At 46.0% G+C, this 26,513-nt stretch overlaps 1 protein-coding gene across 14 annotated transcripts; it reads right to left on the reverse strand.

Moving 5' to 3' along the window:
• Positions 1-5,780: 5,780 nt before the first annotated feature.
• Positions 5,781-26,203, reverse strand: GP2 (glycoprotein 2). Of its 14 annotated transcripts, none has more exons than XM_069570255.1 (12): positions 25,373-26,203; positions 22,272-22,371; positions 20,933-21,108; positions 18,000-18,440; positions 17,403-17,513; positions 16,003-16,217; positions 15,359-15,507; positions 13,960-14,205; positions 12,926-13,088; positions 11,193-11,277; positions 9,678-9,722; positions 5,781-6,278 (listed from the first exon to the last, which is right to left on the reverse strand). In XM_069570255.1, the coding sequence occupies exons 3-12, from the start codon at positions 21,018-21,020 to the stop codon at positions 6,220-6,222; spliced, it is 1,602 nt and encodes a 533-aa protein (XP_069426356.1). In that variant the 5' UTR covers positions 21,021-21,108; positions 22,272-22,371; positions 25,373-26,203; the 3' UTR covers positions 5,781-6,219. The 14 variants fall into 14 exon arrangements, with proteins under 14 accessions (XP_069426356.1, XP_069426365.1, XP_069426352.1 ...); XM_069570264.1 differs by having other exon boundaries at positions 20,933-21,128; positions 25,373-26,202; XM_069570251.1 differs by having other exon boundaries at positions 22,272-22,419; positions 25,373-26,202.
• Positions 26,204-26,513: the final 310 nt, after the last annotated feature.

The raw sequence follows: 26,513 nt of genomic DNA on the forward strand, positions 1-26,513 counted from the left end.
ACATAAGGATCATTTTGAGCTGTTATTTTTAAGAAATGGCAGACACAGGAGACACTCTGAAACCTGAGTAGAAGTTATCTTTTTAATAAGGTGTTAGAATTTATCTAATGTCTTACAAGAGATGTTCACATCTATGAGGGAAAATTCCATCTGTAAGGGTGTCTCCTTCTCTGTACCAGGAAGAGAAAGATGACTCTAAACCTCTAGAAACCTCTAACAAAAGACCGGCAAAGATTTAAATCTGTATAACAACTTTGCAAAACCACTTGGCCCTTATTTTCCTGGTGACTGTCCATAACTGGCCTCCTCCCCACTCATCTCCCCCAAATTGTCTTTCACCTCTTGTTGGAGATGGTATTTAAGGTGATGGCTTGGACCATTTCAGGGAGTTACACACTTTTCCTGGGCATCTCTCATGTATATAGGAGGTAGGCATGTTATTGGAGAAGGCAATAGCACCCCACTCCAGTACTCTTGCCTGGGAAATCCCATAGACAGAGGAGCCTAGTAGGCTGCAGTCCATGGGGTTGCAAAGAGTCGGAAATGACTGAGCAACTTCACTTTCACTTTTCACTTTCATACACTGGAGAAGGAAATGGCAACCCACTCCAGTGTTCTTGCCTGGAGAATCCCAGGGAGGGGGGAGCCTGGTGGGCTGCCGTCTATGGGGTCACACAGAGTTGGACATGACTGAAGTGACGCAGCAGCAGCAGCAGCAGCAGACATGTTATTAAGTTTCTGTTTGCTCTTCTCCTGTTAGTCTTTCTTTTGTTACAGTGTGTGTGTGTGTGTGTGTGCACGCACATGGAGGATGTGTCTCAACCTCCACCTGTAGGGCTGGTGGTGGTGGTTTAGTCACTAAGTTGTGTCCGACTCTTGCAATCCCATGGACTGTAGCCTGCCAGGCTGATCTGTCCATGGGATTCTCCAGGCCAGAATACTGGAGTGGGTTGCCATTTCCTTCTCCAGGGGATCTTCCTGACCCAAGAGTAGAAGCCAGGTCTAATAAATTGCAGGCAGATTCTTTACCAACTGAGCTACAAGGGAAGCCCTGTAAGGGTAGAGGGAATGCTATTTTTCCACCCAACTGCTGTGTGCATTCAGTTCTGGGCTTAGTCTCCCTAGCATTTATGGGCTTGGTTTTTGTGGGGGTTTGTGTGTATTTACCCCGCTGCTGCTAATTAGTAATCCCTCTTCAGCCCTCTCAGTTTGCTCTCCACCAATAACCACTTTATCAGTTTCATTATAACCCCTCTCAATAAGAAAAAGAGGAAGAAAATACTCAGATTCCCAATCAACTTCCCCTGAAGCAAGAGAAGATGGGAACTAAAGGGAGAGAAAATGGATCTGCAGTGAAACTGGCTGACCCTGGGATGGGGGTGCACGTTTGGAGTTGAACCCAGAATTCCTATTCACATTCTGAGTTGGTTCTTCCATCATAATTATCCAAGTGAGAAGTTCTTCTTTATTTTTGATATAAGCTATTTCTTCCCCTCCTGGAAGATGACAGCATAATGCAGCCTGTGTCTTCATTTATCCAGCCAGTAATGTACGGATATGGCAAAGCCTCTGCCTTCAAAAAACCAGCAGTCCAGGGTGGGGGATGTGGGTGAAGAGTGTAAATAGATCACTTTAGAGGCAGATAACGCACATGAGCATGAGGTTCTGTAGAGAAGGGCTCACAGGGTGGAGTGTGATCAGATCTAGACTGGGAAGCAGGGTCAGGAAGGCTTCTCAGAAGAAATGACCCTAAAGCTGATTAGGATCACAGGATCACATCCCCAGAATGTGAAGGGTCTCCAGGCAGTGAGACCGGCACATGCGAAGGCAGCGCAGGTGAAGTGAAATAGGTCAGAGAACTGGGAAATTCAGAGCAGGCAGAACAAGGGTGTAGGGCAGATGCATCTAAGGCTGGAGAGACAGGCAGGGTTCAGACTGTGGAGGACTTTTCCAGCTAGGAGGCCGATCCCATCCCATAGAAGGTAAAGAGCTGGCGAAGGGGTTGCAAGAGAGAAGTAAAGTTGCTTTAAATGCTGGCTCACTGCAGAGTAGAGAGTGGATGAGGAGGGGTGAGACTGGAGACAGACCACTTGAGGAACTATTAATAGAGGTGAGAGGGGACAGTAACTCAGAGAAGATCTGGGTCAAAGGAGCTGAAGAAAAGTGACTGAATGTAGTAGTGTTTTAGAAGGGAGAATCTACCGTGATGAGAAGGAAAAGAAAAGGGTGATTTCCGGTGGAAGTAGAAGGAGAGGGTGAGAAGAGATTATGAAATGACTTAGGTTGGGTGGAATGTATCCTTTAGGGTCCTCATTCCAATTTCCTTCAGGTGACCCATTTTCAGAGGACCACTTTCTCCCTGCCGCCTCACACCCAGCTGGTTACAATATATCTTCTAGGATCCCTTATAGGATTAAGAATGGATGTGCTCCTTTCTCTTTTGGGGACCTCAGTTTCCACCTGGAAAATAAAGGAACTAAAAATCTTCTGAGATGGGCTCCTTCCCTCTTCTCCCAGGGTAAGTCGAGTCTTCCTTTCTCTCGATGTTGCAGCAGCGTCTGCGCCAGTCTCACACTGCTTGGCTTTAGCCTGTAGTTTGCATGCCTGGCTTCCCCAAGTTGACTCTCAGGTCCTAGAGGGCAGGGCTGCCCTGTTCTCTGCATCCTCAATCGCTGCTACGGGAGATGCTCCCACCCTCAAGGATGGAGACACCGGTGTTCCTGATATGGGTCAAGCTCCTTCTCACTGTCTCTATCATCCTTCTACTCCAGAACTTCCAGATGCTGAGTCTAGAGTCTATTTTCACTGGGTCTTGGGATGGACTTCTTATCTCAGTGCCCAGCTGGGCAGGACTGGGGATGGAGGAGAGGAAAATGAATGAGAGAGGAGATGTGGTTAGAATCCTGGCTCCTGGGGAGCTGGATTCAGGTCCTGTGTGCTGTAGGTACGCATGCATATGCTTATGTATCTATAAGTGTTTGTATGGGCATGTATATAGCATAAGGTCTGTTTCTGGTTTTATTTATTTTTCTGTACTGCGGTGTATGTGTCTGCATCTACAAGGCCACACATAAGTCAGTGTGCGCCTTAGCATCTGTGTGTCCATTAATTTTCATGCCTGTGTATGTGTGAGGGTCTCTGTGTGAGCAAATGTATATGTCTGTCCACATGTGAGTGTTGCTGTGTACGTAGGTGTTCCCATGTGTCTGTATGTGAGTGGGTGCATATACATATGTGGTGATACGCATAGGGGTATATGAGTATGTCTGTGTATGCATATGTGTGTGTGTGTGTGTGTGTGTGCTCTGTGTATAGAGGCAGCATGCAGTGTCTAGTTAAAAGCAAATGCTCCAAATTCAGGCTACCTGGGTTCAAGCCCTGAATACAGCATTTAAAAGCTATAAGCTCTTGAGTAATTCCTTATTCCTTGGTTTACTCATCTCTAAACTAGGGGCAATAAAAGTATGTATCTTCAGTATCTAATGTGAGGGTGGAATGATACAGTGTCCACAGGGCATCTAGAATGATGCAGAGGATACGGTAAACTGTTAGCTGTTACTAAGTTATTCATGGCAATAAATATGTAAGTGATTGAGCTTGAGGGCCCAGGTCAAGTCCTCTGTGTATGAGATGCGTCTTTGAGCACAGAAAGTTGACATGTATACAGTTTCAAGTGCATGTTGGCATGGGTGTGAGGACTAGGCCTGAGGGTCAGTGGTAAGTGTGTGTGTGAGTGTGATACGCATGCGTGTGCCTCTGTGAATGTTTGCATTCCACCAGCTTTTGAATGTCTTAGGGGCAAGGACTGTGTTTCTTTATTATTTTACCCAGGCCCTTAGACTTGGGACATAGCAATTGCTCAGCAGATTAGTGTTGATTGAATGAATGACATAGACTGAATATTCAGTGACTGTTAACTCGTTCAGCATGCCCATTCATAGAAAACAAAAGGTTGTAAGTACATCGGTGATTGGCAGACAGACGGAAAGGGAAAGAGAGAATAGGATCTAGACGGATAGATAGATAGGAGACAGACAGATAGGATTGAGTCTAGTTAAGTAGAATCCCATGTAATTTAAACTGGAAGAGATATTAGAGGTTGTATGTCCCAGGGAATTTCAAAATTTTGCCCCTGGTAACCCTGTGGGTTATCATGGAGTTTCTTTGAGGGGTTGAGGAGGCAAGCACAGAATGGAAGAGGTAAACCTGGCATCAGAAAGAGTCTATTAACTTCTCTATATTGGATGCTCAGGCAGACTTGTATTAAAAAAAAAAAAATGCTCCCCTGTAAATGTTGTGACTCTTGTTATAGCCAAGCCCCTTTTCCCTACAGAAGGGAGATGAGCCTCAGAGAGGGGAAAATTTAGGACCTCCGACCTCCTTTGAGGTCCATTGCTAGCACGCCACCTTCCTTGGCATGTAGTAGCTGTGAATCCTCCAACTTATTGGGAAAAAGAAAGCAATTTCTCCTGGGAATCCCCCTTTCAAAGAAGCCACTATCACAGTGGTCTTTTGGTATATCTGTCCAGGCAACACCCCCATTTATCTGAGACTTGCCCCCTCAGGTCAGCCCTAGGGGCTCTGTTTGTCCTAGATGAGCCCACTCACATGGCCTCAACAAGCCAGGGAAAGCACTCAGACCCACGCAGGGAACTCACCACTCCCTAGGTACAGTTTGGATGTGGGACACCAGAATGCCAGTTGGTCTCTGTGGTCCCTGAAGTGATGTGAAGCTGCAGTGTCCATATGTAGTCAACGATGATGAATGGATGGGAAAACTTAATTTCACAGAGAGGGGAAAATGAAGGGGACACACAAAAATAAGCAGATGTAAAGGCGGTGTGCTTTCAGGAAGACTGACAGGTGGAAAGAGACAAACCTGTTTCTCGTGGTTCTCCTTGTGCAGTCAGGCTGTATCTTTTGTCCTTGGTCTTTGTGCTCCTATATTCTTACAATTAATTCCCCTTTGGTCTGAGTCTGTTGGAGTGGGGTTTTGTTTCCTGCAATCACGTTGTCTCTGACCAATGTGGCGCTTTGCAAAGTCTCCTCCTGGCAGATGAATAGGCTCTGCCCCAGTCAATTATGGGCTTCCAGGTGGCGCAGTGGTAAAGAATCCACCTGCCAATGCAGGAGACGCAAGAGATGCAGGTTTAGGCCCTGGGTTGGGAAGATCCTCTGGACTAGGAAATGGTAACTCACTCCAGTGTTCTTGCCTGGAAAATTCCATGGACAGAGAAACCTGGCAGCTACAATCCATGGGGTCTCAAAGAGTCAGACATGACTGTGCACACACTCCTGCTGATCTCCTAGCATTGATCCTGTCACTTTCCCTGAAGCCAGCTTGGAGGGGCCTCATGCATAGCATTCTCTATCTGAGGCATCTTTGTGGAGTCTTCCTGAAGGTTTATTCAAGGTTTCCAGAAAGGGGTTTTACTCACCCTCCAGGCTCTGCTGCTACATCCTCAGGGCAGAATTGATGCATTATTTTACACTGGGACTCCCTGCTGAACCCTTCAGAGCAAGGGCATCACTATTTACCACTAGAGGTGTGCTCTTGGGAGACAACATCTCTGCACCCAAACTGAGCAGTTCTTCTAGCATCCAGGTCCCAGGGGTAGGAGTTTGTATAGTTCTAGTATGTCAAAGCAGGTCTGCAGTGTGGTGGGGTCAGGGAGCAATGGGGACTAGTCTTCTCTGGTGCAAGGTCTCCAAAAGTGGTCACATTACATGTTTCATAGAAATTGTTGAAACCATGATGGAAGTAACCAGAGGAAGTGGGGTGAAAGCAAACATCAGTCTGTTCAATTTATTGGCAGTCAGAATGGAGGTGCTTCCGAAGATCGTGGAGGGTGCCTCTTTTACAAGCTCTGCCCCTGCTCCTTCTGCTCATTGACATAGCCCCTCTTCCCTGAAGCTGTGAACATGTGTTATACTTGTAGACACACAAGCACCCAGCACGTTTGCTTTCAAGAGCCTGCTAATGAATGAGAAAAGTCAGTCCAGGCCAGGTGTCAGAGCCCCCCCCCACCATGAGAAAAAGAGGAATACAAAGCACTGAGAGTGTTAAACAAGGGAAAGCTCTTCTTTTTCTCCAGAACTAGCCAGGCCTGGAGACAACATGATTTGTTTGAAGACAGAACCAGCAGAGCTGCAGGGTGACTGGAAGCCATCGCCAGAGGGAAGAACACAAGCTTCAAGGCCAGATGCCCAGCCGAGCTCTCAGAACAGCCCAGCCAGGAGGACAGGCAGGAGAACCATGGGCCAGGCCACCAGGAATCCTGAAACACAAGAGAGGACTGTCGGGTGCTGGGCTCTGGAACTCAGCAGCCAACGTGAGGTGGCGTCCCTATCTTCTGCTGGATAAGGATGACAAACACAGAGTATCCTTAATATCTATTTTAGATTTCTGCCCCTGGGAGGTGGCAAAGGGCCATGTCTTAGAGGCAAAGCTGACTCACCACCACCAAACACTGCATTTCCCTGTGGGCACATAGGAAGTTACTTTTTCCTCCATGCATTGCAGTAGGTAGGGCCATATGACTGGATCTGACCAATAGAATGTGGGTAGAAGTCACATGTGCCACTTTCAGGCCTGGTTCTTAAAGCCTCCTACATAATTTTCCATGCTGCCTCACCCAGCATCTAGGGACCAGATGCAGAGCCTCCAAGAGAGGACTTTCAGGGAACAGCAGAGTTGCCAGAATTTACCAGAAGGTAAGAACTCCAGTTTCTAATGACTGTAAAGGGCACTGAGCTGCATCTTCCAGTGATTTTATGGGAAATAAACTGTTGCATAAAAGCACGGAAAGCTGTGGATCACTTGTCACAGTAGCTAGCATTACTCACTCTGATAGTGAAGAGGCAGAAAGACACTGAAGGCAGAAAGAGGCTAAAAAAGCATTACCTCTGAAGCCTGACTACTTAGTTTAGAATTCTAGCTCTGCAACTAGCTATGCAGGCCCAGGTGAGTTATTGAACCTCTCTGTGCCTGAATGTCCCTGTGTGCAGAATAGGATCATTACTAACAGCTATTACTGCATGAGATTTTTGTAAGGCGAGTGAGTGAACTCATAGCAAGCATTTAGAACAGTGCCTGACACATGGTAAACACCATGTAAGTATTGGTTTTGAAAATCGGACTCTAAGATCTGGGAGGTTGGAATCATATCTCTTCTGAACATTACTGTATACTCAGGGTTAAAGAAGGGCTTGTCTCCTGGATCATAGCTGTCTCATATTAGAGGATCTTGGAGAGGCATGTGCAAGCCCCTTCTACCCAACACCAGATTATAGTGGCTCCTCAAGCCCTAAATTTCAAAATAACTTTCTGATGTCCTTAGGAGGGAGAGGGAGATGAATATCACAATTTTCAGATACATATCATTATATGAAAACCAGTTTATAATTATGAAACGTAGGTTGATGTTCAGTTAATTCTAAAAACGTCATAAATGGCTGTGGGAGAGAGCAAACTATGAAACCCATAGGCGCACTCTTGCAGTAGTCTGCCACCGCGTCATGTTGGAGTGATTCCTCCATTTTCAAAAGTCTCCAGAAACCAGTACCCACTAAGAAATTAGTCAATTTAGAAAAGTCCATTGAGAAGCCAGGCGGTTCCAGGCACTATGCTAACCTGAAGGACTGGAAGAAATTAATGAGATTGAGGTCCCTGCTCTCAAGCTGCTTGCAGTCTGAGCTCTAACCACCCTCTCTAATGAGTATTGCTTTTCCGAGCATTGTCTGAATGTTAGCACTGAGGTTATTTGGAAACATTTAGACTGTTATCTAGTTGGAGATTTGAGGATGGGCAGAACTTTCTAATGTCTGGGTTCACCAGTATAGGCCATTTGGGGGGATAGTGAAATCTTAATAGCATTGCTTTACCTTTGGACCAAAATATGTTTCTTAGATTTGTCTCCCTACAGAACTCCATTCATTCATCAAAACCACATTCAGATGTTAACATCAGCTGAAATTCTCTTCTGATCTTATTCAATACAATTAATTACTCTTCTGCACTATCTACTTGCTTGTGATTTATTTGCTTATATGAGTATTTAATTTCACAATTGTTGTTCATTTTTCCTACAGGGCTTGTGCTGCTAATATTTGCATACCTGGCTCCTTTTTCTCATTTAGTTCAAATATTACCTCCTTCAAAAAATTTTCTGACTATTTTTCCATTCTGATATTCATTCTTCCTTCCTATCTTGTTAACAGATCCATCAAACGTTGGTTGGGTGTGTGACCGTCCAGGATAAAGACTGTATTTCCCAACTTCCTTTGCAGCCAGATGTGGCCATGTGACTCAGCACTGATCAATGAGATGTAAGTGAAGATATAAGGTGTCAGCTTCCAGGATTGTTCCTTAAAAGTCATGGACTTCTTCCAAGTTCCCTCCATCCTGGCCTAGATATAAAGATTGGTGTTCTGTCTGCCATCTTGGACCATGAATATGATGGTAACATCCTAAACATGGTAGAGGGGTGAGATGGAAGGAGCCTGGATTCTTTTTTTTTTTAAGAACACAATCTGCGTGGCATGAGTAGTTCCCATCATAAGGTAGCAAAATAATTGCTAAAAAATTTCTTCAGTTAGTGACCCAAGAGAAAGTTACTATTGAGGAGGGGAATTCTCTGTCCAGTGCAATGATTCAGGCCTTTAAGTACAGGGGAAATGGACTTGGTTAATGATTACTGCTTTATCAGTCAGGTCAGTTCAGTTCAGTTCAGTCGCTCAGTCGTGTCCAACTCTTTGCAACCCCATGAATCACAGCACGCCAGGCCTCCCTGTCCATAGTAATGCCCTATTGCAGAAAAGTGAGAAATGGAGGGGTTTTAATAGTTAGGGCCAAGTGAAAGAGCTGGAGTGTCTCTTTGGTAGGTAACTTGTAAGAGGCCCTTATCTCCAGCATTAGAAGAGTGGATACCCCTGAGGAGCAAATTTGGACTCATGGTAGTTGCCAGGTTTAAAAGATGGTTGAATGCTCTGTTTGGGCAGCTTTGTAACAATGTCAGAGCCCTGGTTGGAAAAACCTGGGGACTGAGGAACATGGGGTGGAATCATCTGGATAGAGGCTCCTAAGGATTGTGATTCTTCTGATAGCCTTGAACCAATGCCTTCAGAGCCTTGCTCTCTTTATTAGGAGCTAGCCTTCCCCCACCCAAGAAGACAGTCTGGATTCTTGAAGACCCCATGATACTGGCCTGTTAGTCCTGGATTGCTTGTCTTATTGACTTCATTTGTGTGTGAGAGAAATAAACTTCTGCATTATTGAAGGCAGTATTACCCATGCTAATAATTTTCTATCACATCATTCTCTTCTATTTCTAAATTGCCTTGTGAGCTTTTTTATCATCTATTTTGAAACTGGAACACAATCTCCATTAGGACAGGCACCTGACCTGTACCATTCACCATTATAACCTTAGTGCCAATAACAATGCCTAACCCCAGCTGGTGCTCAATAAACATTTTTTTTTTTTGTCTAATGATGGCCCTCCTGCTGCACTGTGAGCATCTCTAGAGCCAGTCTAGGGTTTGATTCATTTCAGGGTTCACAGATCTTGGCACAGTTCATGGGGCCTGTCACACAGAGGAGACTAAATAAATATGCACTGAATTAAAATGAAGGAGAGTTGGGAGAGCTGTGGGAAAGGCAAGAGAAAATAATGTACCTGCAGTGTTGGGTGTTCCACTCATGACACCAAGAGGCTGGGCACCTAGAGACAAGATCAGAAGGTGAGGATTTCCACAGTCATGCTCCACTGGCTGCGGCACTGTAGCCAGAGTTGCTCCAAGACCTCCTGGATCTGGTCATCACAGTCACTGGCAATCCACATTGTGGAAACATCTATTATTTAGCAAGTACCTTTCTAAACACATTTCATGCATTTGAAACTTAATCCTCCTGAGAGATTTGTGAAGAGTGTTCTCATCCCCATTTGACAGATGAGAAGACTGAGGCTCAGCAATGTCTGCTAATAAGTGGAAGAGTTTCGATTCGAACCCCAGTCTACCTGATTGCAAAGTGGAGTTCTCAATCCCTCCTCCCTCCTCCCCAATGTACTCTGTGACAACACATGAGCTTCTAGTGGAAGATTCAATACAAGAACAAGATAACTAGAGGCAGGGTCTTCTTCATGAGACAGCCTCAGTTTACTTATCTGGAGAATGATAGTGGTAATAGCGCTTATGTCCCTAGACTATTGTGAACATTCCATGTGATAATGCATATAAATATGGTGCCAGGTAGGAGGTATTATTATTGTTACTATTATTAATATTATTGTTGCATGCGTGCTAAGTCGCTTCAGTCATGTCCGACTCTTTGCAACCCTATGGACCGTAGCCCACCAAGCTCCTCTGTCCATGGGAGTCTCCAGGCAAGAATACTGGAGTGGGTTGCCGTGCCCTCCTCCCAGGGGATCTTCCTGTTATAGGAATGGAACCAGAGTCTTTTATGTCTCCTGCATTGGCAGGTGGGTTCTTTCCCACTAGGGTCACCTGGGAAACCCATTATTAATGTTACTTACTGCACCTTAATTTCTCTAGGACAGAAAAAATGCTTTAAGTTTTTTGACTTCTTGATTCTGTCAATTCAGTGCAAGTAAAAGCTATGAGAAAACTGCTAGCCTGCGGGATAGACATAGGAAAATCTAAGGAGCGTTTGGAAAGCTTCTCCTACGTCATGCCCCTGAACACCATAACTGGATTGTGAGAAACATGGTCATTCTCCAGAAACCTAAGCTGGTTTAGCACTTAGACCTCATCTCAAAGGGATCGAGTTATGAGCGCCTGGCAGGAGGGAAAAGACAAAAGACACATGCTTGGGAATCAGCCTGAGCTGGGTTCAATGCTAACTCCAGCTGCTCATGAGTAGGTGATCTTGGGGGAGTCACTTAATCTCTCTGAGCTTCAGTTTCTCACCTGTAAAATGGATGCAGTCGGGGAGGATTGAGTCAGTGGGTTCTGAGACCTTAGCCTGATCTCTAGTACATAGGAAGTCCAGCACAAGTGGCAAATGCTACTATCATTACCCAACACATCTCCTGCAAAGATGCACTTACCACTGGGTTTCCTGAGGAAGCAGAAAAGGACCTGGGCTGTTAAGTTGGTGACCCCAGGCTCCTGAGGTTAACTGTCAGCACTTGGCCAGCTGGAGCTATCACCATGACTTGGCTACTTCTTACCTTTGCGAGTGATGGGTCCCAGGTCTAGAACTCGGGCTGGGTCGATAGCCACTCCTTCACTGCGGAGTTGACTTCTTGAGCAAGACTGTGGGGATGGAGAATTCTCATTATATCAAAATGTAAAGGCATGTTCCTATCCAAATTGCTCCTGCCTTGAGGAGCTCTGGCCCAGGAATGGGCCCCCACCCACAATATGATCCTGACTCTGATGCTGTGGTTTTCTCAGTCTAGAGAATTCTCAGTCATGTCAAATGAACTTGGGTTTGAATCTCCTCTCTTTTCTTTCAGTTGTCTAACTTGGGATAAATGATGACACCTGTCTACTATTATTAAATCATATCTTCTAGGCTGTGAAGGTTAAAAGGAAATATGCGTGCAACACACAGGCACACAGCAAGCACTCAAGAAATGCCAACTCTTAGTAGGCAGTGTTGAATCTGGGTTAAGAGCATGGGCATGTAAGTCACTCCTCAGCCAGGGCATACTCAGCCCTGGTACTTTCTAGCTCTGTGGCCCTTAGGCAAGTAACCTCTCTGAGCTCAGTTTCTTCACCTGGAAGATGCGGTTAATAAAAGAATCTACTTTAAAGTGTGCTGTGAGAATTAAATTGGATAAGGCATATAAAAGTTTTAGAATGGTGCTTGACACAGGCTTAAAACTCAACATTCAAAAAACCAAGATCATGGCATCCGGTCCCATCATTTCATGGCAAATAGATGGGGAAACAATGAAAACAGTGACAGACTTTATTTTCTTGGCCTCCAAAATCACTGCAGATGGTGACTGTAGCCATGAAATTAAAAGGCGTTTGCTCCTTAGAAGAAAAGTTATGACCAACCTAGACAGTATATTAAAAAGCAGAGACATTACTTTGTCAATAAAGGTCCATCTAGTCAAAGCTATGGTTTTTCCAGTAGTCATGTATGGATGTGAGAGTTGGACTGTAAAGAAAGCACAGAAGAATTGATGCTTTTGAACCGTGGTGTTGGAGAAGACTCTTGAGAGTCCCTTGGACTGCAAAGAGATCCAACCAGTCCAGCCTAAAGGAAATCAGTCTTGAATATTCATTGGAAGGACTGATGCTGAAGCTGAAACCCCAATACTTTGGCCACCTGATGCAAAAAACTGACTCATTGGAAAAGACCCTGATGCTGGGAAAGATTGAAGATGGGAAGAGAAGGGGATGATAGAGGATGAGATGGTTGGATGGCACCACCAACTCGATGGACATGAGTTTGAGCAAGCTCTGGGAGTTGGTGATGGACAGGGAGGCCTGCTGTGCTGCAGTCCATGGGGTTGCAAAGAATCGGACATGACTGAGCAACTGAACTGGATTGAACTGACACAGAGTAAGCACTGAAAGAAGTCAACTATTAGTAAAATCGTTCAAAATGTTCTGTACCAAGGAAACATAGTAGACAGGCTCTTTCATCTAATATGCTTCCTGGGGATACTATAATTGCTTACACATGGGCTTTTGGAGACTCAAGTTACATCCATTCATCCTTTCTTTCCTCTCTTTCTCTGTTTCTCCTTCCCTCCCTTCCATTAATTCATCCATCCATCCATCTTTCCATCTCATCATTTATCTGATTTTCTTTCTCTCCCTTTCTCCCTTCTTCTCTCCTTCCCACCCTCCCCTCTTTCAATCCATACAGAATTCCAATAAACGTGTATGGAGGTACCAGGCCCCATGTCAGGCACTGAATAATTTAGCCCAAAGATATACTCACCGGTTGGCACTCTTCTTTAATGAAATCACAGAGAGAAACCTCACAATGCAGGAAAACTAGGTCATAATTTCCAGCAAACATGAACATCTGAACTGAGAACCGGCTTTCTGCTGACACCCCATTCTCTTCCACGGAGATAGTGGAATCACGTTGATTTGGGCAGCTGGGAGGGTGACAGGGACAAGGATCTAACTTCTAGGAAAACTCAGGGGGTCTGAGGCTCTTACTGCATTTCTAATCTGCATCCAGTGTAAAAACAGCACTGGAGAGAATTAAAGAGCCCCCTCACCCCCCCCCCCACCATGGTTCATTCCAACCTATAGCATAGATTTTTATTCCTCCAGGTTTTCTCCACAATGTGACCAATAAACTCACATGGTTTAAATTTGAGGGCCTACAGTCCCCAGAACGAGACAGACTGATTTTAAATTCCAACCCAACCCACTTTCTAACTAAATGATTGTGAGCTGATTACTTAACTTTACTGAACCTCAGTTTTATTTTCTATAAAGTAGGGACAGGAATATGTACTTCCTAGGATTGATGTGAACATTTAATGAGATAATCCTTGTATTCTGCTTAGCACAGTGCTTGGTACACACCTAAACTCTATGCTAAATATTAACTGGTATTTTAACTACAGTTTGAATCATGATCTATAGATATGCGTTTTCCTTTGTTTTTGCCAGTTAACAATTCAATCATATTTTGTCCCATATTTTGTTTTCATGTTGTGTAGTCAGTGTTAACATCAGTATAAAAGTCCCCTTTGATCTATGAACCTACTTCCAAAATGATAAAAGATACTGAAATGAAAAATGACTGGCATTTCTTTACCTTGCCCATCTATTTTGCATTAATCTTTTAAGGCCACAATTTCAGGAGTGATATTTCTGAGTCAAGGGTCATGTCACACCAAATTGTTTTCCAAAAGAGGCAAGCCAATTGACACAACTGCCAGGCAGGGATGAGCTGATCATTGTTCTCTACCCCTCCTCATTTAGGCCAAAGGATAACCCCAGACTGTCCAGTACCTGTTCCTGATGATGAAGTATTTCACAGGGTCAGTCTTGTCTTCAGTGGGTGTGGCATAGCAGTTCTTCAACACCAGGTTAAATCGGGACGTGTCCCCTCTCTCCAAGATGGCGCCCACATAGAGCATGGATTCAACAGACAGCGTGACTGCAGTCCCTTCATAAGGAGACCTGTAGTCCTTGTCTTGAAAGAGGGCCATCCTGACAGTGAACTCGCCCTCCCCTTCCATACTGATGTTCAGGGAACTGAGAGCACAAAAACCACCAGAGTGAGGTTTTGAACAGTGAGAACAAAATCGAGTCCCACACCTGTGTAAGATTATGAAGCCAGAGGCGCACCTTTGATTCCTAAATGAACTAGTCATTTACTTATATCAAGTATCTACTATCTTCTAGGCATTCAACTCAACAAACAGATGTCTGACTTCAGGTTTCCTACCAGTCCTCCCTGCATCAGAGAGCACACATACCGCCTTCACTCAAAGAGCACCTCCGTCTTCTCACCTGCAGAACTGGGCTTGGGACCAGTTCTGTGGGCTCACAATTTTTAGCAGCACATCTCTTCCCTCTATCCCATAATTTTCAGTGAAACATCAGTTTTAATAAGATAAATAAAATAGCTTTAATATTTATATTTTTATGAACCTTGGGCCCCAACACATTACAGACTGAAAACTAGAAATGGAACTATAAAATTTCTAATCCTGATTATGCCATTCTGTGAACCCAGGAGGCAAAAAGGTAATGGGGACAGGTACTCTGGATTTCGAATACCTCAGAAAGTCTCCTAAGCACATCTAGGAATGTCGAGGAATTCCTTCAGCAGGGACCATTCCAGGCACACTTAGATAGCAGTGAACAAATGACCAGACCCCCTGCCCTAATTGAATTCTACCCAAATTGCTATTTGGTTCTATATCTGATGAGTTTATCCAATCAGATCTGGTCTGGCTTAAATCCCACATGTGCAGGAAAGCTTTCCTGCCTCCAGCTTTCCTCCCCAGCCAAGATTAGGTCAGGGACCCTTGTTTCTGCTCCCACAGCACCCTGTGCCTCCCCTACATTGCCTGCATTGCACTTGTAAATAATTTTTGATATAATGAGTTGTTTAATGCCTTTCTACCTCAAGATAAATGAAATTGTCATGCTCTTCTGTTCCTCAGCTTATTTAATTAACACTGTTTCATGTCGTTGCATTGCTTCATAGTAATAATCTTCAATATCCACAAAATATTCTATGCCTGCTTTGTTCATGCTGAACATCCTAATACATAATCAACAAATATTTGTGGAATGAATGGAAGTTCCTGAGGGCGGTGGGTAGCATCCTGTGGACATGATAAAATGTGCACGAAGTCAGTCAGGGTTATAGGTCAAAGGGTAAAGATCAGTGCCATACCTTACAATGGGCTGCAGGGCCGTTTGAAGGCTTACTTTCATGTCCAGTGGGTAGGCACACTGGAAGCTGATGCTGAGGATGGTGTCTCTGATGATGAAATCGTTGACTAAGGAGAGGGTGTTTTTGTAGATGGCATGGGTCTGGTTTCTCTTTGGCATAAAAACAAGACCACATATATGTCGACATGGATGCAGGTACAAGTGTATCTGGGATTCAGGTCTGTGTGACTCCAGAGTTGATGCTGTCAATCAAGCGGACAACCCTGTCCTCTGATCTCACGGAGGCAATGGGTCTCCTCCCCGAGTGGCACTGGCACTTTATTGGAAGGGGAATGAGGATCCCAGATCGAAAACTAGAACAATAAACTGTTGACTCTTGGGAACAGTCAGGAACTGCCATGCTTGCTCCTTTGTGAACCCCTCCCACATTATCCCTAAGTGAAAGAATCATAATCATAGGTTTCATTTACTGAGCTTAAGCATCAAGCCTATTCTAAGCTGCCTCCTGGACCAACATGTGTAATCTCACATGCCCTTAGAGGTCCATGGAGGCTAAGTTACTTGTCCAAGGACTCATAGTTACTGAGTTACACCTCGCCTGCCCAGCTCCTGCACTCTGGCAGCAGGGGTATAAACATCACTCACCTCCAGAATGTTTCCGCAGGCACCAGCCTGGGTGGGATCGGTCACAGATATCCAGTTCTCTTCACTCTGCCCGAGGCTGCTGCAGTTCCAGTTCCCGTCCTGCAGGTAGGCGTGGACCTCATCTCCAAAACCCAGGCTTCCCAGCAGACACTTGTCCAGTGACACTTTGATCTCCTTGTCCCCACAGTCCAGCTGAGGCTGCAAACTGTGTACATCTGGAAAGTCGAGAGGAAGGCAGGTAGAGTGGATAGGGGTCTGGAAGGAGAGGGCAGAGCTCACATATTGTGCCCTTTGGCAAACCGCCTTGCCCAGCAGGAGTCTGGGGAGACTAGAGGGGCCTGAGGCCCATGTGGGATTTACACTCAGGCTTGCGGTAGGTGAGGCTAGCCAAGATGCCCCCGTCCAAGATTTCCAAGCATGCTGTCTGCAGGCTTGGCGAAGGCTCTCATGTCTGGTCCCTCCTGGGACCCAGAGCAGATCATCCCCAAATATGCCAAATAGTATATTGATTATTTTGAATTAAAGTTACTTAAGTTGCAGCTAATGCAAGAGCCACGCTCTGACACACCTCTCTGTTTCCCTGAAAACAGGAAATGATTCTCCCATGTGAAAGGTGCTCTCCCTGCATGTGGAGTAGAAGGACACGCTTGCCACCACAGATAGGGACCTCAAGCTCCTTCTTGTCCCTCAACATAGAACGCTCTCTCCTCCACAGGGGCGAGGAGTATGCACAGAGGAAAGCGGGCTTGTGCCCAAAGCAAGAATTAAAGGCTCTCGTTAGAGTCTAGGAGGGAAGAAGATCTCACTGGGAAGCCCCTCCAACTCCCAGCCAGGGCTTAGGGCTCATCTGTATCCATGGGTCACCTGCCTGTGCTTGCTTACCTGCTGGGATGACAAGAACATCACCTCCAGAGCCTGCCCATTTGGACTGGTCTTATTGAATTCTCATCAAAGCCCTGCTTGGTGGGTTTTGTTTTATTATTATTATCTCACCCACATTTTACAGATAAGGATGTTAAGGTTCAGAGAGGGTAAGCAGCTGGTCCCAGGTCCCAGACCCCACCCGACAAATCCAAGACCGACACAGGAGTCTGCCCTTGTTCCTCACGTGGAGACCATGCCAACACCTGAACACAACTTCCAACACTGGCAGAGTCCTCATCCTCAGTATTTTTGTCCCTCATGAGTCAAGCCCACCCATTCCCAAGGCCACAGTCCAGTGGCTGACCCGGAAATGTGTCTGACCGCTGGCCCCATCCTTGCAAACTCGCTGGCTTGGCACGTCTCTTCCACTGACCTCGGTTCCATCACCACTGACTGTGGTCCACACCTAGTCCTGACCCTCTGGAGCTCCCTCCCTCCTGCCCTGCCCGCTGAGTCAGCACAGTCCCAGTGCTCACCGGAGACGTTGAGGTCCTGTCTGCAGAAGCAGCCCCAGGTGCCACTGACGAGGCGACACTCCTCCTCAGGGCGGCAGGTCCTGTCACACTTGTGCTCCGAGGTGGCAGGGTCTGGGGTGAGGCATGGAGGAAGAGGATCAGGGTGCACAGCAGGGTGGACTTGAGGTCACCAAGGCCAACCTTATTCTACAGAAGAGGTGCCATGTTTGACAAGGGTTGTGCCATATTTGGTGGAAGCATCAGGCCTCGAACTTGAATTTCCCAACTCCTGATCCGGTGGGGTGAGAACCTTGGAGCTGCCATCTTGGTGCTTTTACTACAGGGCAAATGCTATTCCCAGAACTTTCCATGCCTTAATTCTTTCAGTTCACATGTAGACCTCGTGGGGGTGGGGGTAGCATTTGGATCGTCTAGCTGGGATGCTAGGTTCAAATTGGCTCTGCCACATTCCAGCTCTGTGATGTTGGGAGAATTGCTTAACCTGTCTGTGCCCACTGCAGGCACTGAACCGAGGCTGTTCTGTTCAGTCTCCTCCTGACCCGCTGCACCCACTCTACTGACCCTGGGCACTTCACCGGGTTGCCCTGCCCCGCTCACCTGTGCAGTATCTCAGACTACACTGAGGGGTGCCCTCCAACCGGTACACGTGGTATGAGCCCGGGCAGGCCTTCACCAGCACCTCTGTCTTCCAGAGGCAGCAGTTGCCACTCCAGTGGGCACAGGCGGTGCGGTTGACGATGCCCTCCCCAAGGCCGGGATGGGTGCCATTCAGCCACAGGGGTGCAGACGTCTGGCATCGGAACGTGGGGACACAGTCCTCCGGCATCCTCACTCCTCCGTCCCCCACAAATCGGTACCAGCCGTATTTGTCGCTGTCACAGCCCTGGACATCCTCTGTGTTCTCTGTGCTTCGAAAGGGTTCATTCAGGAGGGTGTAATTCTGGCAGGGGTCAAAACAGAGCTGGGCCTCTGGGGTGCCAGGGGCTCCGCAATCCAAGTCCTCTTCATAGGAACCGCTGTTGGTGGAGTTTCTGTAACCTGGAGAATAACGGTATGCTCGGGTTTACGGAGCAGACCCTGGGCCTACAGGGTTTTCGTGCCCTGCACACTCTGTTTTGGGAAGGCTAGGGAACCCAGTGAAGGCAAGAGGCACACAACCCATTGGTTGCACATCAGCCTTCATCACCTCGGGGTCAGAATAACAATGAGGGCTTTGTGTGGTATATTGCGGGCATTAAGAACATCAGAGTCCCCACACTCTCTGCGTAGCCTCAGAGGTGTCACTCATACTGAGCCTGAGTGGTGAAGAGGGCTCTGGATTGTTGCAGGGCTCCCCTGAGCCACCACACACTGTGGTTCTGCCTGCCAGTATTTGTTTTTCTCATTGTAAATGTAGCATAGGCTCATGGGAGAAAACTCAAAGGTTGTTACAATGAATAAAGTAGAAATGACACCTGTCATAGCTCATTCCATTCCCAGACGTAACCATAAATTTGTCATACAGTTTTCAGACCCTTCCTGTGCATATATTTAAAATAGTTTTTTTAAAAATGTGTTTAATGCTGTACAGCTTTCTTTCCACTTGCATTGATTATTTAGAATATCATAGAGATTTTTCCTTTATCAGTAGATGACGATTTCTCAGCCCCAGCACTACTGATGTTTGGGCTGGATAATTATATTGGGGGACGGGCTCTGTCCTGTGCACTGTAGGATGTTTAGCAGCTTCCTTGAGTTTTCTCACTAAATGCCAAGAGTACTCCTCCCTGAAGTTCTTTCCAGACATTGCCAAGTGTCCCCTGAAAAGCAAAATCACCACCCCACCCCCATTGAGAACCACTGGGTCTAATAGGGCCATTTCCTATTGCTGGTCTCTGGTTTTTAACAGATTCAAGGACTGTGATGTGTGAAGATATGGAGAAGTAAAGCAGGGGTGGGGTGGAGGGTGGAGGAAGTCACAGGCCAGACAGTCTGGGTTTAAATCCAGCTCTGCACCTGCTGACTGGCTGACCTTGGCAGATGGTTTAATTCCCCTGAGACTCTTCTGCAAAATGCCACCTGTAAGCTAATGCAAATATCATCCATTCCTATACTTCAGGTCATGGTTGCCACACAGGTATCCATCTGTCCTTGTATTTGTCTCATGTGTTTTTTCTCTTTATTTATACACTTAAATTTTGTACATTTATTGTATTTTAAGTTTATCTCAAAAAAAAAGCAAGTGAAAGCAACATTGAACTGAGACTAATCATTTGCATGCTGAAATATTTACAGATAAAATGCACTGATGTCTGTAGTTTACTCTTTAGATTTTTAAAAAACCTTTTATTTTGTATTTTATTTTGTATTGAGTGATTAACAAGGTCATTATATATTTCATATGTTTCTTTCAGTGATTCTCTTTATAGATTCATTTCATCCTAAGGAATAGTATTTGTGATACCATAGGTATGATGTATTAGTTATATGGTTTAATACCCATGAAGTCTCTCTCTCTCTCTCTCTTTTTTTTTTTTTTTGGCTATTCCCTGAAGCATGTGGGATCTTAGTTTCCTAACCAAGGAGTGAACTCTTGCCCCTGCAGTTAAGAGTTTGCCGTGCAACCTCATTTCAGGATATGCATGCCCCATTTGGGAGAATAAACCTTTCAAGGAGTGTTAGAAGGTTAAATGAGGTACTAGGTGCGAAATGGCAAGCACAGCACCTGGAGCCTAGTAGTTCAAGCTAGTTCTCTCCTCTAGTTCTGATATGCTGAAATGCCCCAATGATGACTTAAGTACATTCTACCAGGGTCGCATTCCTTTCCTTTCTTTTGATCTATTAAACTATTTAATGGGTGATCATGTGCCCAGCGCTGATGCACTGATTACTGGGGCTCTCAGTCCATCCCCACAAAGCTGAATCACATTAGAGGAACTTTTTAGGAAAAAGATTTTCAAGCCTTGCTTTTGTACATGTTTGTTTTAAGGAAAGGAGTCACTGCACTTATTATTCTTGGACTGGTTATTGCACACACTATTTTCCCAAGGGAGGCCATGAGCTAAGTGCCTCCAGCTCCCTCCACAGGGACGTAAGCAGAATTTTTCACCCTTGTGCAAAGCCTGAGAATCCTTCCTACAAGCATCTAAGATGCCCTATCCATGGATCTTTGGAAGGACCACAGAGAGATCACTAAGCCTGGTCTCTTCATTTTACAGATGAGCAAACTGATCTGGAGGAAAGAGAGATGATTGCCAAAACAAGGCACAGAGCGACTGGGAGCTTCACATCCTCATGAACCCCCAGCCCTCTGATTGCCACCATATCCAGGCATAGGAGGTTTTAACTGGCTCCCACTGCCCTTGAGGGGGAATTTTTGATTTGGCTCTTTGAGAGATTGTGACTAGATTCCGGGTTCTCGCATCTTGTTTCCCTTGAGTTTTTATCATGCCTCTGTTTTCTTGCTGACCCTGAACCAATTTTCTGCTCTCCCCTGCTGCCTCTCCAGGTATCACGGGTTATCTGAGATGCCAGGTGAGCAGAGTACTCACCTTGCTGCTCTGTAGATGACAGGGTCAGAATGTAGGAGGCCAGGGCCAGCCACAGGACAGAAGTCATCCTTTCCAGGAGCTGAGACATGTGGGTCACTCAGCAACCTGCAGATTCTCCATGCAGTGGTCGTGGGGAGACCCAGATATGATTAGGGAGACAGAGGTTGCTCCCCTGACTGCAGGGGTAAGAAAAAAACTAGAGAACTCACATCAGTTAGCACATGACTCGTACCAAGCACCTTGCATACCTTAGCTCATTTAAGACACCAAACCACCCTCCAGGGAAGGTGTATTTATCGTTTCCATTTTACAGATGAAATAGCGGAGACTCAGAGTAAATTAATCCCAGAAATATTTATTGAATCCCTCCTATGTGCAAGTACTATGCTGGAAGTGAAATAGCTTGCTTAGGCCCATTTTCTCAGAATTGTTCTGATGGTTTCTTTCATGAAGGATGTATTGCTTTGAAGTCCTTTCTGTGACTTACAGAAAAGAGATGTTATAACAGGAGCAGGAGATTTGTCAAGTGGGTGAGGTTCACAGCAAGAGAACCAAAGGCAAGCAAGACTAGCGAATGTCCTCGAAGGTCTCAGGGCAGGTCCTGCTCGGGTCAAGGTAGAGGCTCCTGGAGCGTGGATGGAAGGGAGGGTGGCAAAGCTATGAGTGTCTACAGACAAAAGTAGCAGCTTCCCTTTCTCGGTTCTGTGCATCACACACTGTGCAGAGAGAGCCCGAAGCATCCTTTCTGTATGCACACGTCTGTGAGGGTGAGACCATGTCAGACTGAGCCCGTCATGGCCTCCTCGCACTGTGCCCAGAGCACAAGAGGTGCTCAGGAGACATTTGGGGGAGCTGTGCATAACGAGCAAGGAGGGAGTGGATAGGAACAAGGAACTGTGAAGAGCCTGCCAACACTCAAATAAATAACACCGCCTCTTCTGGGAAAATCTTTTCTCAAATGGGAGAATCTTTGGATAATGTTCTACAGCCTCTGAAAGACTGCCATTGAAGACAGAAGTTTGTTTCTGGAAGGGATATTGTGGCTATGTTATGAGAGAGTGCCCAGGACTGGTAATTCTTAGAGGTGAAATCCTAAGTAGACGCCTGTCTTCCTGAGGGGTGGAGGGGACAGTGTTCAGAGACAAGGGAAGGGGGCATTTTTTGCCCTGGAGCAGCCAGCACGTAGTTGGAGTCACGGTCGAACTGGAAATACAGTGATATCTGGAGTCATCAATAAAGGCCAGGCTCCAAACTCCTTGTTGGGTTCTGAAAGGGTCAAGTATCAGAGGAGGCCCCCAGGCTCAGGAGAAAGCCTTCCCGGGCTTGAAGCAGGACTTACCTGGTGGCGAGAACACTGAATGTTCTTCCTTCTCTGGCTGTGGAAATGCACGTCTGCTGTGGACCGTCCTTTTATTGCCGTTTCCCACCGATGTGGCTCTCTGGGATTGGTGCAGAGATGTGACTGGAGTTACCTTCCCAGGCATACACTGGGTTGGTTGGGTGCAGGTAAGATAAACAATTTACCAGAAAGGGCGGTGAAGGGAAGGCCCCTTTGTTCCCACACCCCCTGCCCATCACCCCCCTGCATGTAACCCTTCCAGCAGTCTCTCCTTCATGCAAATGCTTCTCTATAAACAAGAGCAACATGTACTGAACGCTGAACATAACTGGGCACTGCTTTGCACCCATTATTTCTCACATTTAATCCTCACAATGAACGCATGAAGTAGCACCATATTTATTACTGGAAACCAAACACTAATCAAAAGGAAGCTTAATATCCAAAGGGAAGTGGAGAGAAATCAAACAGACACTTGTTTGCACAATAGATTTCCAATTGTTTTTTGCGTTCCTAGCTAATCACCTTAGAACACTTCTGCTTCTGTCTGGAAGCCATTCAACTTGAAGTCAGTTAGGACAAGGGACTAAATAAGGAAGGGCAGATGGGTGTTTCTCATTTTTGGCCTATAGAATCTACCCAACTTCAGATGCTCCACGAGCAGTCTGGGAAAGGCCAATCTGGGGACGTGTGAATCACAGACCAGCAAAGGATAGCCTAGACCCTTGGACAAAATAAGCATCTGAAGAGCCTGTCGATATGTGGGCTACCGCAGAGACTGGGAGGTAGAGAACTGAGAGGAACTTGAAGATCTTGGACTTTTAAATTTCAGGTTGAACCTGGCTTTGTGGCAAAGTGGATATTACGGAATTAACAAAAGAGTCAAAGCTTCAGCAGAATAAATGGCCATTGCCTTTCTGTGTTACACAGGGACTCTTCAAGGAGCCAAGGCTACAAGGAGCCTGGAGGTCCTGCCTTGATAACACCTTCCAGCAAAAACTCAGCATGGACAAAGAAGAGGTGGTACAAGCCACCTTCTTAACCATAGTGCATTTGGAGAAGAATCCCCTAAATGTGGAACTTATAACAACTACAAACGCTGGATTCAGAAATCCATCTGAGCCCACAAAATAGCCCACGTGTCTGTTCCTTTTAGCCAGGTACCCACCCTAGTCTCCCCAGTGGCCACTCTCAACCTTCTCCTTTCAAGTCTCTGCAGCCATTACTACTCACTTCACTCTCCCGCTGCCTCCATTCTCAGCAGGCGTCTTACATTCCACCTCAAGAAGATTTAGGCCATCACACTTGACCTTTGTGTCCCCTTCCTCTAGAAACATAAACATCTACTTCCACTTTCCACTTCCTCCCCAGCTTCTGATAAGGTGATCTTTCCTCTTTTCAAAATCAGTTCCTCCACCTGTCTCTGACTTCTCCATTCCAATCTGAGGCATATGGCTAAGACTGCCTTGCAAACATCCCCTCTTATGCAAGTCCACTGGGCATTTTTTCTGGCCTCTTGTCAATGGATTTTTTGCTGCTTTCTTTAGGCACTTTGCATTTCCTTGACTGCCCTGCACCAACTGCTTTCTTTATTCTCCTCTATCTGGATACTTGTGCTCTAAAATTATCCTGATGATTGTCATGATAATCACCTTCTTCCTCCAGTTGTCCTTGAGAGGGCTGCTGGGTCTTATCTTTCTTTGTTATTCCATGGACTCTCCCTAGGACCTGTCAAGTTATCTCATGGTTTCAAGTACCAGCTACAGGCTGATGAGTTCCAAATCTGAACCTCCATCCCTGAATACTTCCTTAATTTCAGATTCACCTTCCCAGGTGCCTGCTGGACTGCTTTACTCGGACTGAGATGCTCAAGGCACCTTGAACCTTCAGTTCAGTTCAGTTCAGTCACTCAGTCATGTCTGACTGTGACCCCATGAACTGCAGCACGCCAGGCCTCCCTGTCCATCACCAACTCCCAGAGTTCACACAAACTCATGTCCATCAAGTCAGTGATGCCATCCAGCCATCTCATCCTCTGTCGTCCCCTTCTCCTCCTGCCCTCAATCCCTCCCAGCATAAGGGTCTTTTCCAATAAGTCAACTCTTCGCATCAGGTAGCCAAAGTATTGGAGTTTCAGCTTCAGCATCAGTCCTTCCAAAGAACACCCAGGACAGATTTCCTTTAGAATGGACTGGTTGGATCTCCTTGCAGTCCAAGGGACTCTCAAGAGTCTTTTCCAACACCGCAGTTCAAAAGCATCAATTCTTCAGCACTCAGCTTTCTTCACAGTCCAACTTTCACATTTATACATGACCACTGGAAAAACCATAGCCTTGACTAGACAGACCTTTGTCGGCAAAGTAATGTCTCTGCTTCTGAGCAGGTCCAAATCCTAACTCATGATTTCCACTATTTCCCTCCCTCCTCATTGCATCCCTGGTTGGGGATCCCTCATTGGGCTTCCCTGGTGGCTCAGATGGTAAAGAATCTGCCTGCAATGTGGGATACCCGGGTTCAATCCCTGGGTCAGGAAGATCCTCTGGAGAAGGAAATGGCAACCCACTCCAGTATTCTTGCTTGGAAAATTCCATGGACAGAGGAGCCTGGTGGGCTGCACAGTTGATGGGGTTGCAAAGAGTCGGACACGACTGAGCAGCTTCACTTTCACCTTCCTCATTGCATCATCCCTCTTAATCATTGGCACCACTGCTCACCTGGTCACCTGCGCTGGAAACCTGTTTACTTCCTTTACTCCTCAGTCTAACATTTCCAATAATCGCTAATATCTCAAATATTTGTGAACCTATCTTTCCTTCTTCATGCCCATTTCATCAACCTTAAGTAAGGCCACCACCATCTCTTAGAAGAGTGATTTTAACAGCTGCCTAGTGGATCTCTTTCATTCTTGTCCCCTTTGATTCTGTTATTTCCCTGCAGTCAGATGTCACGGCATCACCTCTCTGCATTATTCCCCACGACTTGCATGCGAAGTATCCTGGGATCTGACCCTTGTTCACAGCTCCCACCTCATCTACGGCTTCTCCCAACATACTATATGCTTGCTTGGATCACTCTGTGCCCAGCCTCTTCCTACTGCTTACCATTCAGGCTTGCCTCTTCCAGGAAGTCTTTCCTAAATTCCACAGGCTTGCTGGTGCTGCTCTTCCATGCTCCTGCACCTCTTGGGGCTGATTGCAGTCACACTCAATTACCCACTAGCATATCTGTATCCCTCTGAAGGTTGTAAGATCTTTGCAGACATCAATCTTATCTTTGCAGTTCTAAGGAGCACCTAGTAAGTACTAGTTAACAAATGGACAAAAATGACAGTATGTATGTTTAAGACCCTTTCCTGTGAGTGATGCCTCAAACTTTGGGTGTCCAAGTCTTAGTGAAAGTTTGGTAGAAAGACACAAGGCCTCAAGGCATTTGCGTTTGCTGGCCCACCACTGGTAGTCTTCCTCAGATATTCATTTTCTTTTTTCAGTTTCTACATCTCAGCAAGACCTTTCCCCAGTCTTATGTAAACTAACACCTTCATCACCTTATTACTGCTGTTTCCCTCTGCCCCCCTGTCCTTTGCTTCAGTCATGTCTGAATCTTTATGATCCTATGGGCTATGGCCCACCAGGCTCCTCTGCCCATGGGGGTTCTCCAAGCAAGAATACTGGAGTGGGTTGCCATGCCCTCCTCCAGGAGACCTTCCTGACCCAGGGATTGAATCCATGTTTCTTTATGTTTCCTGCACTGGCAGGCAGGTTCTTTACCACTAGCACCATCTGGGATACCCCAGGTGGCTTATAACATAGCTATTAAGTTGCTTCAGTCGTGTCTGACTCTCTGCGACCCCATAGACAGCAGCTCAACAGGCTCCCCTGTCCCTGGGATTCTCGAGGCAAGAACACTGGAGTGGGTTGCCATTTCCTTCTCCAATGCATGAAAGTGAAAAGTGAAAGTGAAGTCACTTAGTCATACCCGACTCTTAGTGACCCCATGGACTGCAGCCTACCAGGCTCCTCTGTCCATGGGATTTTCCAGGCAAGGGTACTGGAGTGGGGTGCCATTGCCTTCTCCAATTGTTTAAACATATCACCCCTTTAAACATAAGGTCCTTATCAGCAAGGGCTCTGTTCTGATCACTGGCAATTTCCCTGCTGCCTATAAAAGAATCAAGTCTTGAATTTATTTTCAAAATATTTGTTGAATATTGAGTTGAACAACTGTCTGATAGCAAACAAGAAT

This window comes from Ovis canadensis, chromosome 24, assembly GCF_042477335.2.
Source record: "Ovis canadensis isolate MfBH-ARS-UI-01 breed Bighorn chromosome 24, ARS-UI_OviCan_v2, whole genome shotgun sequence".
NCBI classification, from domain to species: Eukaryota; Metazoa; Chordata; class Mammalia; order Artiodactyla; family Bovidae; genus Ovis; species Ovis canadensis.

What these genes read in the sequence shown, in the direction of transcription:
- GP2 (XM_069570255.1), bottom strand. Translation starts at nt 21,020, where the DNA reads ATGTCTCAGCTCCTGGAAAGGATGACTTCTGTCCTGTGGCTGGCCCTG. An exon ending in GTCATCTACAGAGCAGCAAG is followed by an intron (nt 18,441 to 20,932) that starts GTGAGTACTCTG and finishes GTTATTCTCCAG; the next exon opens with GTTACAGAAACTCCACCAAC. An exon ending in TACTTCATCATCAGGAACAG is followed by an intron (nt 13,089 to 13,959) that starts GTACTGGACAGT and finishes TCACCCTCCCAG; the next exon opens with CTGCCCAAATCAACGTGATT.